General features: G+C 42.8%; 2 protein-coding genes across 3 annotated transcripts in view; both read right to left on the minus strand.

The window, feature by feature from the left end:
- Positions 1–1,586: 1,586 nt before the first annotated feature.
- On the minus strand, positions 1,587–10,333 carry LOC109526827 (fibroblast growth factor 6). Its single transcript, XM_019888375.1, has 3 exons — positions 8,945–10,333; positions 8,305–8,408; positions 1,587–3,493 (listed from the first exon to the last, which is right to left on the minus strand). The coding sequence occupies exons 1-3, from the start codon at positions 9,291–9,293 to the stop codon at positions 3,317–3,319; spliced, it is 630 nt and encodes a 209-aa protein (XP_019743934.1). The 5' UTR covers positions 9,294–10,333; the 3' UTR covers positions 1,587–3,316.
- Positions 10,334–11,438: 1,105 nt separating this feature from the next.
- The window catches only part of LOC109526826 (solute carrier family 45 member 3), a 45,780-nt gene continuing 43,292 nt past the window's right edge, over positions 11,439–13,926 (minus strand). For both annotated transcript variants that reach the window (XM_019888373.1, XM_019888374.1), the window contains exon 6: positions 11,439–13,910. In XM_019888373.1, coding sequence (XP_019743932.1) covers positions 13,479–13,910 — 432 coding nt within the window. In that variant the 3' untranslated portion in view covers positions 11,439–13,478. The remainder of the gene's footprint in view (positions 13,911–13,926) is intronic.

Consider the following 13,926-nt stretch of genomic DNA (forward strand, 5'->3'; position numbering starts at 1 on the left):
CTGGTCAAGCTGTGTCTGATTAAAAAAATAAAATAAAATAAAAATACATACCTTAATTAACTGTACAGACAATGTTTGAACATTCTAAACTGTCATACGAGTGTAAAAATAAATTTACCAGTCAGTAAATTTGTACAAGACACATGAAATGACTGACCACAAATATCTGATTTGCATATCGTTCTATTTCAAGAATGACTTCATTTCCTCATGTCGTGACAACAGGGCTGTGTTCGAGATCGCTCCCTGTCCATTCGTGCGCTTGTCTATTGACTACAGTTTGTGGCTTACATGCTTACATATACATACATACATACCTGTATATATATATATATATATATATATATAGGTATGTTGCATGTTTAACGCCTCAAATTAATTCCAAGTTAAAGGGCTCTTTTCTTTATACTCGCAAAAAAATATATATATATAATCATATATATATATATTCTGAATTTTTTTGTTTGTTTGCGGCCACTCGCATAGAGAGAGAGAGAGAGAGAACACTGCATTGAGGGGGGAGGGAATCGTTAATCGGTGAGTATCCAGGATCAATTGTATGTAAAAATCCCCCTGAAATGATGTGCTTAGTGAATGAACCAAAGACAGCCCAGATGTTTGCTTCCCCTACTTCCGAGGGGAATAGGCATCTTTAAATAGATATCAATAAGGAGGGCTCTGATGGTCATGTTAGAAAATAATTTAAAGATGTCAAATGAAAAGAAAATTAGTACCATGTAGAAAATGCAGAGGAATGACAAAAAAAAGTTGGCAAACTCGAAAGAGAAAGACAGCATGGATCTAATCTAAACATATGTGCATCTTTGCAAGACAATGTGGAGTGAGCACAGAATCGACAAAAACAAAATTGACAGAAAGAAAATCCCTGTCCCCCCGCCCTCCCCCAAAAAAGGCAAGGTCATCATTCATCCCACACTGGGAACTTGTTTTATTATTAAGACTCCAAACTTTGATTCATCTTAACACCAGTAATCGGACTGAATTTGATCGTTTCCTCTCCCTTTTGATCAAAGTCGGCATAGGCTCAATCATCTGATGTCGCTAAAAGTGATCCTGACTGATGCTCTTGTGGTGTGTTTATAGCGATTAATCTGATAGCATTTCATTTTGCTTTAAAGTGCATGACGAAACAATTGTCCCCCAGACTACTGTTTGCAAACCAATTATTGTGTTTATTTGATCATGTTTCGCGATGAAAAAGTATTGCACGAGGGGGGAGCAGATGATGTACTCACCAACCTTTTTGAAATGGATTCGATCATTGTTTTCCAAAGTAAAAGAAGATTCTTGCAAAAGGCTGTTAACATGCTACGGTAAAAACAGACTTTGGAACTCAGAGGAAATCAGTTGAGGCGTTAACGCTGAGCGTAAACGGCATTGCTCATGAACAGACTTACTGAGACTTTTAACCAAGGTGTTGATTTTGAGGAGGGGCTTTAATTTGTTCACGTGGCACTGATTAATTGAGAAACGGTGTCACTTCTAGCGGAGGCAACTATTTGTGGAAATGTAGCATGATTAACCCTTTCAGGGACAGCGGTTCGAACAGTGGACAGCTTCTCATGTTATTAGGTTAGAGGGTGAATGAAAGGGTCCACTTTTTTTTTTTTTTTGCCATATTGTATTGAGGAGCATCCCTTGCCTCTTTTGTGGCAATTGGAATCCATATCTCAAAAAGCCAAAGAAAAAGATTTGTGACATTTGAGCTCCCCCCCCACCCCACTTTCCAGAATCGCTCGGCTGAGCAACTTTAGTACTTCAGAGGTTCCACTGTACCCCAAAACTAAACACTGATTGCAGCGCGTTTCAGCAGGGCCGAAAACGGTGTCGATGAGTCATGACATCCTCATCTCAATCCACATGAGAAAACACGAGAGGCTCGCTTGTCATGCTGCTCAAAGAACAAGGTCGCCACAAGAAAACAACGAAACGTCAGTAACCCGAGAACGAGACGTCAGCACCGAGAGCCTCAGTACACAAGTGGCTCGGATGGATGGGGGGCCCGCAGTGTTCGTCCACATCACTCGCATCATTCAATCAACAACGGCGGCCACTCGCAGAGACCCTTAAAAGTCCCAACTTGGAGCATCGCTGCCGTCGTGGCCTTCGCCCCCTCCCCGACCCATCGCCAAATTACAGTATCTCAAAGGGTTGCATTCAAGGAAAAGTACGCTACATACTCAGTGACCAATTTGCATAAATACATTTCATCAATAATAAAGACAAATGTCATACTAAATGGGAGGGACTGGGGTACCTGAAGTGTCGAATCCTGATGTCCCTCAGAGCGGACTCTCATTGACAGTGAACTGACTAATCAACAGTAGCATCCACGCTATTTCCTGCATAAAGGCCAAACCAAAAGGGAAGCCTCCGTCACTCTTTTGTCTAAATGCCAGACGGCGCACTCTCATCTGTAGAAACTAAGTGAGAAAAATGAGGTTTCCTTCATACTTGGATGACAATGGCATGTCCACAAAGACTTTTGATCACCAAATTGCGGGATTGTCAAAACTCCCTCCGGGGCCCGATTTCTTTCTTTCAAATGTTTCGAAAAGGCTCTGCAATCACAATTCACTTCATTTAGCTCATTACCGGAGGGAACATCGTGTGGCCTTCCTGGAATGAGGCTCAAGATCAACGCTGGCGTCTGACTTGCGGAGTGATGGCTTGTCTGTCATTCCTATTTCTGACTTAAGCACCGGCGATACTTGCATGCAAAGGGGGGGAAAAAGGGGCGGGGGGCAGAATAGGAATTCAAGGCACCGCTACCTCATGACAAAACAAGAACAACCACCGCCATATTTGCAAGTGCTTGAGCTGCCCTGTCAGAGACGATATCCAACAAACGGAGATGGTGCACAACAAAAACATGTTCACAGGCAATTTTTTTTTCCTCAGTATAAGTTCCATGCATGTATATTTTTCAGGATTTTTGGTGCTTTGAGGTAATACAATGATCATCTCCAAAAAGAAGCGGGCACCCACTCCACTGACTCCAGCAAGCACCCATACAGTAGAATGAAGAGACCAATGAAGCCTCCTCCCCCCACCCAACACAAATTGGTTTGAAATCCAAAAAAGCAGCAAAGAAAGGCATTTCATCATTTCTAATACAAAGTAAGCTACCCAAATATACATATAAAGTCTGAATAAATACTATTGGATATTCTCTCTATGACAGTCCGTGGTGGTTTTTTTATGGATGTACAGAATGGATCGGGTATTGAAGTTACCTGGGAAGAGTCCACATGTGCAAATAAGTGTGTTATTGCCAGTCTTTGCTCAGGGGAGGTCATATTCGGGGTAGGAAGTGCGTTACAGTCATGGCAGTGGTGGCCTTGTTGCCCCTCTTGACGCGGCCGTGCTTGCTGAGCGCCACGAAGGAGCCTCTGTACGCCAGCGACTCGTAGGCGTTGTAGTTGTTGGGGAGCATCCTCTCTCGGAACTTGCACTCGTCATGGAAGACTGTCTGGAGAGGACACAGGTGGCAAAGTCATTTTCTCAAGCTCCCTTCCGGTCTCATTCATACTTTTGCAAGAAGGTTGGGGTGTTCCCTGCCATGGTGAATTTGGGGTTGTCATTAGCTGTCAATCAAAATGAGAGTCAATACATCATGACATCTTGTAAAGTTTGTCTGTGTAAAGTGAAGCTACATAATGAACGAGTTTCATTTTTTGAATTTTTGCAACAAATACATGATCCAGAGGGGCCTCGGCTTCCATGGTCAATTCGTTCTGTGACCACTCTCTTCATATATCCCCATTGAAATGAATGGAAACACTGTTCATCCTTTTCTGCACGCCACACAAAAACTAACACAAAATGCTTTAACTTCAGTGTGAAAAAGAAAAAACGTCACTCTATAGTATTGTAAATAAAAGTTTTTTTGCATTGTGATTTCATACTTTTCTGCGGTTCAGTGGGCCTCCTAGTATGTGGGCCTTGGCCACCAGGTGGCCGTAGATTACACACATGGAGCTAAGGCACTAAAATTTGATGCTGTCGGATAAAAAGGAATGCTGCAACTATGTTACGGTAATATAATATCCGTATACGTACAGTCGTGACAAACAAGTCATCCAGAAATTTGATCCACACGTCAAACGGCATTCTGGCCAAAGCATCAGGGGAAGTTATTGATTTGATGATATTGTTTCGCCAGTATTTAGTGTGTTAGGATGACACAAAGAAGGTACGATGAGCAAGAACCCGTTTGATGTTGGTGCAAGTCCAGATAGAAGCAAATCATTTCACATTTTCCATGTTTGCACTGAAATTGTTTCGTCACACTCCTCCGCGTAATCATATTGTCCAAAATCCTCCTCCATTCAACAGAAAGTAGCCTGCAAAGTAAACTAACGCACAGACAAACACACACACATATATACATATACAGTATATATATATACATATACAGTATATATATATACATATATAAATATACATATACATACATATATATATATACATACATATATAAGATAGATAGATAGATAGATAGATAGATTTGGGTCAGAAGGGAAGCATCCTTCCTCAGAAAAAAAAATCATTTGTCTTTAGACATTGTCCATGAACCAGAGGGCAGACAGCCAACTAAGATGCCAACAAGACATTTGGGCTTATGTGTGACATCACAATAAAGGCCATTGATTTACAGTTACAATAGATGCCAGAAGCAACACACTTTGCAGATAAAAATATAAAACTACATTCATCAACAGTATTTTCCATCGGGTTCAAAACTCAAGTTGATGTCCTAGAGAAGAGGGTGAATAAGTCCAATCCATCCATTCATTTTCTGGATTGCTTATCCTGTTCAGGTCAGCTGGAGCCTCTGCAAGCTGACTTCACACCATATGCAGAATACAACCGGGACTGGTCGGCAGTCATATGGACGGCACATAGTGAGACACACAAACTTTCACAATCAAAAGGACAATTTGTCACAAAGTGGAGAATGAAGTCCCACAGCCTGCAGCGATGCAAGTGAGCCTCAAAACAATCAGACTCCAGTCCAGTGTATGACTTTTTGTACAAATTCCTACTGAAGTGAATGAGAACACACTTCCTGTTTTTGGCATATGGCATACGGGCGCACTCCAACATATGAAAAAAAAAAAGTGATCAATTCTTTCACCAAGGACAATGGAAGTAAAGAACTAATTAACATTTTCCCAGAGGACGATAGCCGGTTATGAAATTCAAAGACACTGTTGAACAATTGAAAAGGCGCTAATATTGTTATATTTATGTTTCATTTGGCTCAACGTCATCATTTTTGTGCCACTTCAACAATTGTAGGCATAATATAGGTTCCAGCCCTTGACCACACTCACTGGACTAATTTGAACAACTTTCAACGCAATCCAAAATCCGGTACATTTGAAAGCTTCTAATTGAATAGAACAAAATCCAAGACGGTTTGCTTTGAGGTGAACAAGAATCTTTCAAGGCCCTCAGTAGTCAACAAAACATCAGCCACTACTATGAAGGAAACATACGGTGCAAGTTCTGCAGTGCTGACTGGCCAACATGGCGTGTCTATAGCAGGCGAGCCGGCTGCCTCCATGTGGCTAAATTCAATCTCTTATCAGATCACCAGCACAGTGGCAAGCTAACACTTCATCACTCCAGAGGAGATACATTCTGCCTGTCAAGGATGTCAGCCCACAAGCCAAGCGGCCGCCACCAACGGGAACACGTGTCATTGTCATTTCAGCGCCAGTGACATCAAGGTTACTGCTGACATGCTCACAAATCTCTCCAACTCAAGTCAAGTACCTTTGAGCATGTCCGAACCAGATGTTAAAAGAGCACAAAACGCATAAGGTTAAGTGTTGGCTATACTGTGGACCCATCACACTAAATGTGTTAAAGAAATACAGCACAATGGGATGATACAGCTCTGGTTGAACGCCTCCAACTTTGAATCGCTCAGAATTCAACCAAAATCCCTTCGTCTATGTCCTCGCTATTAACTGAACAGGCAGACTTGTTTTTTTTTTTTTAATGATTAAAGTTTTTTTTTTTTTTTTAAAAAAAGCAATCTGTATGCCACAGTGCTTGTTTTCATCCTCACGTGGCACATTTAGACAAAACATATACTCCCACTTCATTCTCACTTATGGACAACTTCGAGTCTTTAATGATCCCAAATTCTAAACATGCCTTGTTTTTTTTTTTTTTTTTTTTTTTTTGCAATGTGGGAAGAAGCACACCAAGAACTCAACACAGGAAGGCCGCAGCAGAGTTCAACCCATAAGCCTCAGAACTGTGAGGCAGACGTGAAAACCACACCACCACCATCACCACTGGACTGCCCCGCAACCAAAACATTCCAGTAAGAGATGCCTAAATTATTCTGGGCATTTGTTTTGTTTCTTTTCTCTTTTTTTTTTCCTTTTGGTGGGAACTCCAAAAAAAAGAAACAGCCAAAACAATTCTCAGCCAAAGACTGAGAATAGAAAAACTAAATACACCGAAAGAAGGGAAAGACACACGATGTGACTTCTTATCAAAGCGCAATTCTGCATTGCATTTTCCAATCCCCTCATCCGCGGGAGTGCTGGAGCCTATCCCAGCCGTCTTCGGGCATTAGGCGGGGGACACCCTGAACCGGTTGCTAGCCAATCGCAGGGCACACACAGACGAACAACCATCCACGCTCACACTCACACCGAGGGACAATTTGGAGTGTTCAATCAGCCTGCCATGCATGTTTTTGGAATGTGGGAGTACCGGGAGAAAACCCATGCAGGCCCGGGGGGGAACATGCAAATTCCACACAGGGAAGCCGGAGCTGGAATTGAACACGGTACTTCTGCACTGTGAGGTCTAAACGCTAACCACTGGACAACCGGGCCGCCCAAAGCTCAATTTGATTTTACATTTCATTAATAATGAGTAAATGTCGGTTTTATTTTTAACTGTGGTCCATTACGCCGGTATTTACATTTTTACTGAACTTTTTTTAGATTTTTTTTTTTTTTTTTGCACAGATTTTGAATCCACCTTTGTTTTCTCTCTCCAGCACACATCAGGTTTTTGTAGTAGTAATAATAATAAAAATAGTAATATGTAATGTAGTAATATATTTACTGTAGTCATAAATTAAGGAATTAAATTCCGCAACGGCAGGATTTTTTTTTTCCTAAAACGTCACAGCTATAAACTACACTGCATGGTAAAATCCATATTACACAAGTTTTTTTTTTTTATTAGCTCAAACATAAAAACAAAAAATGAAAACAACATCTCAAAAACCTGATCTGCGAGAAAAAATGAGATATTTTTGAATCAGCGCCAAAAATACATCGGCAGACGCATATGCCACTTCTGATGAAAATTCTCAGTTGACCAATGTTATTTTTTGTTTTTAATCCACAAACGGTGATGTCCAAGAGATACAGCGATAAAGGGGCTATTTCTCTGCTCCGCTGATGCCAAGGATGACTGAGTTGTAATGTTTAAATCGGTCAGTTAGCGACCCAACTCGAGAACTGTGGCTTTAAGGAACTCGCTTATAAAATTGTAATTATAGCTCATAGTGATGCCACAACACCTATAAAATATTGCTGTTAATAGTTTTGTAGGTACTCATCAGCTGTCTAGAGAATAAATCCTGACAATCACTTCTGACGGACACCCTTCCAAACCACAATAACTGAATAAGTCAAGTGTAGAGGCACCCCAGACCGGCACCCATTTATAGTTTTGTTTATTATAATTTTTTTTTAAATTATTTGTTTGGCGGCACGGTGTGCAAAGTGACGTCTCACAGTTCTGAGGTTGGGGGTTTGAATCTGAGCTCTGGCCTTAATGCAGGGGGGCATGTTCTCCCGCGTTCGCCCGGATGTCCTCCCACGTTTGAAACATATGCATGCATGGTTTATCAAAGACTAAATTTTAATTTAGTGTAATTGGCTGGCGACCAGTCTTGGGTGTACCTCACCTCTGGTCAAAATTCAGCTGGAGTAGCTCCAGCTCATGTGTTAATAAATAGATGAGTTTTTATTGCATTTAGACCGTTATGTTCATGCACATGGTCTGAGCTTGTCACCGAGTTTGTGATTTGGCATTATAAGAATGTTAGGAGACAGATGCAATGCATAGATCAATGTCTTGCATTTGACTTCTTCGTCAGGGGGCCCAATTGACAAGTTCCTGATGTCAACTATTTGGAATGTGTCAATCCTACTGGCTCAAGCACATTAATCGCCAGCACTTATCGAACCATTCACACGTCGTTCCGGTGCAAGTAAAACGGGGGTGCACACCTACCGTCCCATATAACCTCCCACGTCTGTTCATGGCGACATACAAGTCACTCTTGACTCCGTACAGGCTCACCACTCCTCTCTCCACCGTGGAGATCTCAATGAGACCTGAAAGCATAAATAATTTTAGGGAGCTGGACGGCTGACCGTAGGGGGTTCGGGGGTGGGGGGGTCTTTTTCCTTTAACTAGAATTATGCTTACGATTTCGCATGCATTATGCTCCCTCTCCGCGCTTCTGGGTGTAACCTTGCGGAGTGACGACTCTTTGTTCTGCATCCTTCACATCCGATCACATTTAATTATTTATTTATTTGTGTTGGCGTGCGCGCGCGTGTTTGAGTGTGCGTGTCGGGATTGCGCCATTTGCGTGGTCGTGGGCTCCACCGCCACAGGCCCGCCCGAGCTGGCCCACAGCGTAAAAATAAGTTGTGTCTAAAAGCGTCCATACATTCATGTCATGCTCGGGGAGAGGGGGAGGAAGAGGGGAAGAGAGGAAGAGCAAAGGAAAGGAGAAGAGCGGAGAGGAGGGCAAGGGACGGGGGCCGGGGGGGGGGCGCTCGGTGCTGTTTGTTTTTTAATAGAATTGTCTTTGCACCCCCACTGAGATGACGCACGATCATGCAAATGACACGGAAGAACTCACTGTACGGGTTCTCGTGGTGGGCACCGTTGATCGTGCCGTCGGGGAGGATCTGGAGGTGGAAGCCGATGCCCACGTTGCAGTAGAGCCTCCGCACTCTCTTGATGCCCAGCAGGTAGTCACTCTCCCAGTTGAGCTCCGGCTTCTCCCCGGAGATCCCGAGCACGGAGCGAGAGAAGAGCGTCTCCCAGCGCTTCTCCAGCAGCAAGGTGCCATTTGTCCGGCCGCTCGGGAGCGGGTACGCAGACACGATGCCCAGCAGGAGGCTCAGGAGAACCGCCGCGGTCAGCGTCCAGTGCGGCGTGGCGGCCTCGCAGGACATACTGACGAGGAGCCTGTGAGCTCCGGCCATCCGGTTTACCTTCAGACCACGTGGTCCAAATTAATGAGCCTAAAAATACCGCTCTTCTTGTTTTTCTCCCTTCGGCATGCTGGCTGAGGGTTATTTCTGGAGCTGTGCAGGGCATGAAACGCAAGCCCCGGTGCAGAGGAGGAGAGGAGACGCTGGAGGTGATGGTGCTGGTGCTGCTGCTGGTGATTACCATGTTTTGCAGCTCCTACCTCCACGCCTCTCTCTCTCCCCCCCACACGCACGCACTTGCTCTCTCTCCTTGCTCCTCGACCAAAAAGAAGAGTTGCAAGAAATCCACCATGCACCAAAACAGAAACAAACAAAAACAAACACACAAATCAAAGAAAGGAAGAATTGAGAGCCCACTATCAGGCCAGCCAGGGGCTCCGCATCCTCCCAGGATCTGATTCCCAATGTAAGGCTGGAGAGGGCCCTGATGGCAGCAAGAAAGCGCCTTCAATGTTTTGTCATTGCTGGCCCAGTAAGGGGCGTAAGGGGGGTTGAGTGGGCTCAAGGCAGCACCCAAATTGGGTTGGTGGTCATATGTCTGTCAGGCCGCTTCCTTATTTAGAAAGAAGGTGTAAAAACAGTCCCACTTGTCACTGGAGAGCAATGACAAGGCTCCTGCGGTGCCACTTCTTCTTCTGCAACCTTCAACAATTTTAGCAAACAAATTTCTGGATGACATCGTCTACACCAGTGAGTGCCACCCGAGAGATCAAGTATGTCGTGTGGGATTGTACATATTCAATGTGATGGTTCAAAAATTATTCACTACAAATCATATCAAAGTATGTAGTATCTTTTTCCATTAAAAAGTAAGTATCATGTAGTATATTTACTCATAAAAAGTAGTACTACAAATAATTGAGTACATACTCAGTCAAGTAAAAAATGTTCCATGTAGTTTTTCACTACGTGCCCCCAACTAGTCTTGACAGAGTATTCTGCTTAATATTGCGTTTGTGGAATATGAATTAAACAGTAAAATCCACCCGTTTTATTCCCAAAAGAACGCATACTATAAAACATCAACAATACAATTGTAACAACTATTCCTATGTAAACCTTGTTGTTTGAAGCAGTTATAGTGGATGTCATTTTATGTTAAATGTTCTGGATAGCGCTTTGTTACAGCTGCGGTGGTTGTGAAAGCACCAAGTAAAGAAAGATGTATTGCATTGTATCTATCTATGCCAATGACATATCAGGACAAGCAGAAGAATTAAATGCTCTTCCACTAGATAGCAATCAACCTTTTGCACACACTGTGTGCCTTGCCATTATTATTGTTATTATTTTTGTTTTTGTTGGAGTAAAATGGAGGACATGTTTTGGCTCAATAAAAGTTGGGAAACACTGGCCTACACCACCTCAAGTTTCAAGGTTTAAGTCCACCATTTCGGTAAAAACACTAAATGCCGCCACCCGTTTGTTCACTGCAACATTAATCCTAAAGTCACACATTATGATCTCAGCATGTTTCCCATGGTACATATGTAAGAGCCGCGTGGAGCAAAGCGGAGGCCTGACATGGAATGGCACACATAGTCCGCATGCCATTCCGGGTGAAACGAAAGCCTATCGTCTTTTCCATGTAACAGATAATGTCAGCAGCTGCATGGCCATGTGTCAGTGGGGCCACAGCGGTGGGCTGCGCAACACAGTCAGTTCTCGGAATCTCCAAGGGATGGCACCATTACCAAGACAGTATTCACAAGAGCTTCAGGGGGAAAGCAATTTGGAGGGAACACCAGGCTGTGCAATCAGTAACTTGTAATAGGGACAAATGTTCGAAAAACAATCAGTTGCAGTGATTTCACGGTATCCGAGAAGACATCCTTTGGGGGAAGAGTTCATTTTAAAGAGAGCGAGTCGGTTTAAAATGATTGAAATAATCAAGGGGGCACTCAAAAAAGTGCGCGGATAAAATGCCCATCCCCACTATGGAGATTGCTGAGAATGTTTCGGGTCTTCTTACACTTGACATGACAGTCGAGAATGTTTGAAACATTTCCTGGAAATGTGTTTAATCTCAATGGGTGTACGATGCACTTTTGTCCCAAATAAAACGGTCACATGTGCCACATATATCGTCACACTTTAGTTCTTGGTAAGGGAAAAAAAAAAAAAAAAAAAGACAACTTGTCAGCCATTTTCTGTTTTATTGTTTATAAAAAGCTGTTTGGAGATCACATGTCGGTATCTATGAAGTCAGGTTATCTGATGGATGTACAATAAAGTCTTCTGTCATGGCTGCATGCACCTATGACAACAATCAGTTATATCATGTGGTACATGGTTAGAAAAACACATTTATCATAATTTTAGAGTCTAAAATTGGCACTTTAAACTGGCTTGAAAATAAATCCCAAAAGATAGTTGATTGACGGAGGGGCCTAAAAACCTCTTCAGCCTTTAAAGTTATGAATCGGAAAAAAATATATATTTACTTCAAAAATACAGGAGACTTCTAATGGCAATAAAAGAAGTGCTGACAAAATAAATCTAGATCTAACAGCATGGCAAATAAGAGTGAAAGAAAACATCCGATGGTAGACGGCAAAGTCTTCATGATAAAATAAGTTAGCACTGAGAATGGTTGCATATCACTATACAAATAATTTATGTTTTTCACAGATATAGCCCTCATCTTTGCACCAACAGCAGATACTGTAGGCCAATATTTTAAAAACGATTCCCCCCGAATAAAAGTATTATAAATAAATACAAAAGGCAGAAAAATAGGCACTTTTTTTAACTATTGTGCTACTGCTCAATACTAGTTTTGCTTTGAGTTCTGGGACAAAACTATTCATGTGTTTAAAACTCGATGAACCTGCTTTAGTAGAATAAACACAGTGCAATGAAAAGACAGCCTGGGGATTACACTAGATGGACTATTGAGCATGACTACATAGACACGTAAACAAACACAACACGCACACACTTTCACAGTGCCTACTGTCATCTCGAGTAACCAAATGGTTGACTTGACTCAATTGATTTGGTCTTTTGGGAATGGGCGAAAGATGTGAATGTCATTGTGGGAGTCCAGGATTGTCAAGGGGCATACTTACTGAATGTGGAAACATGAAGGTGGAGCAGGGAACATCATTAGCATTGAAAAGAAGAGGGCACTACGATAAAGTGCTAACCTGAGATGTTTATCTCGATCAGAGATAGAGCAGTCCACTTTTGCACTCTCGGGGACATCCATAGCCCAGTTCTAATAAACCACCTCTTGAACCAAGACTGATGATACGCTCCAATAGGGATGCGGTTTAACCCACTCTCGAGCTCTCTTTGCTAATATTTTAAAGAGACAGTCGGGAGGGGCGTCCTCTCATCATTTCACTTAAAACACAAGAGACAGTCGGATGTAGACACATTTGATAGCCGGAGTGTGCCACAAATTTCATTTCTGAGAAAGGGTTGTGTTGACGCTTCCTAGTTAGCACTAGACCAGAGCTACAAAAATCAATGTAGGGATACAGTACATTATATATGCATTGGTTCCAGGCCAGACAGCAGTAATGTAAAAAAATGCAGGTCTAAAATCTCCCAAATATCATCAAGCTAGTGAAATGCATTCCATTAGCCAAAAACGATCCGACTGCTCAACAGGCCTTTGAGAAGATAGAAAAAGACAGCAAGGGGTTGATTTTTGCTAGTGGTATCTCATACATTAGAAGCATTCCCATACTTGTTGACTGAATTGGCCCTCAATGGATGTGACAGAATGGTCATTTCTCCAATCACCCTTGAGCTTCTTCGCACATGGCTTTCTGAAGTATAACATCACGCGCATGTCTGGTAGGTGAAGAAACAAGGCAACCATTTTCACGCTTGGTGTCACCTTGTGTTATAGTACCGGACAAATTGTTATTTTCATACCCTGTATATACCCGAGAATTGAATAAAGTGTAAATAAGTCTGGTGGGGAAAAAGGAAAACTCTGGGCAAAATGTTTGGCTATTCAAGCTAGCGGGCACGTCCCTGATGACATAACTGTATTTTCACTCTTTCTATACTGCCTCATCATGGCACACTTTTGGTAAGGTGCAAATGCACAAAAATAGAGCAAGGCCTCCTGGGATACTACGCGATAGTGCATTGCTAAACACCGCCCTAGCCCCCGCGGCATTCTTCCACGATCTTTCTCAGAGGTTTCCCATCTGAGTCTCAGCCTTTGAGATCCTTTTGATCAAAGACAATATGATTGGCCAAATAGATGGCAACAATGCCTAGGACTACAGAGCAGGCAATATAGGTGGTGACTGATTGTGCGAACTGAACAATGGTGCCCATGAGCAGGGTGGGGATAACCTGAGAGAGGAGGAAGGTGCTATCTAAGATGGCGAAGTCCAGGCCCACGCCGCGGTCTTCATACCCTGACTCCAGCTCCTCTGGCTCGGGGCCAGCGGAGTTCTGAGCTGAGCCGTTCTGGTTGAAGGGAGCAGAGGAGTAAATGTCCTGGCTGAGGAAGGCATTTCCAAAGGAGGGGCCAGCCGTGTTATTTAATATACTCTTCTCTTCCACTGGAGTCAAATAGTCTCGATTAGCTGTAAAACCATTTTTACGGCTGTTTTTGGTTTTCCTTTTTGGCATATACACCTGGAGTGAGACGAGA

The sequence above is a fragment of the Hippocampus comes genome, unplaced genomic scaffold, assembly GCF_001891065.2.
Source record: "Hippocampus comes isolate QL1 unplaced genomic scaffold, H_comes_QL1_v1.1 scaffold112, whole genome shotgun sequence".
Classification (NCBI taxonomy): Eukaryota; Metazoa; Chordata; class Actinopteri; order Syngnathiformes; family Syngnathidae; genus Hippocampus; species Hippocampus comes.

Bases quoted from the DNA above. Each gene is read 5' to 3' on its own strand.
- LOC109526827 (XM_019888375.1), bottom strand. From the start codon at position 9,293: ATGGCCGGAGCTCACAGGCTCCTCGTCAGTATGTCCTGCGAGGCCGCC. The intron at 8,409-8,944 runs GTGAGTTCTTCC...TTATGCTTTCAG, and splicing joins CCACCACGAGAACCCGTACA to GTCTCATTGAGATCTCCACG. The intron at 3,494-8,304 runs GTAGGTGTGCAC...TGTCCTCTCCAG, and splicing joins GTGGGAGGTTATATGGGACG to ACAGTCTTCCATGACGAGTG.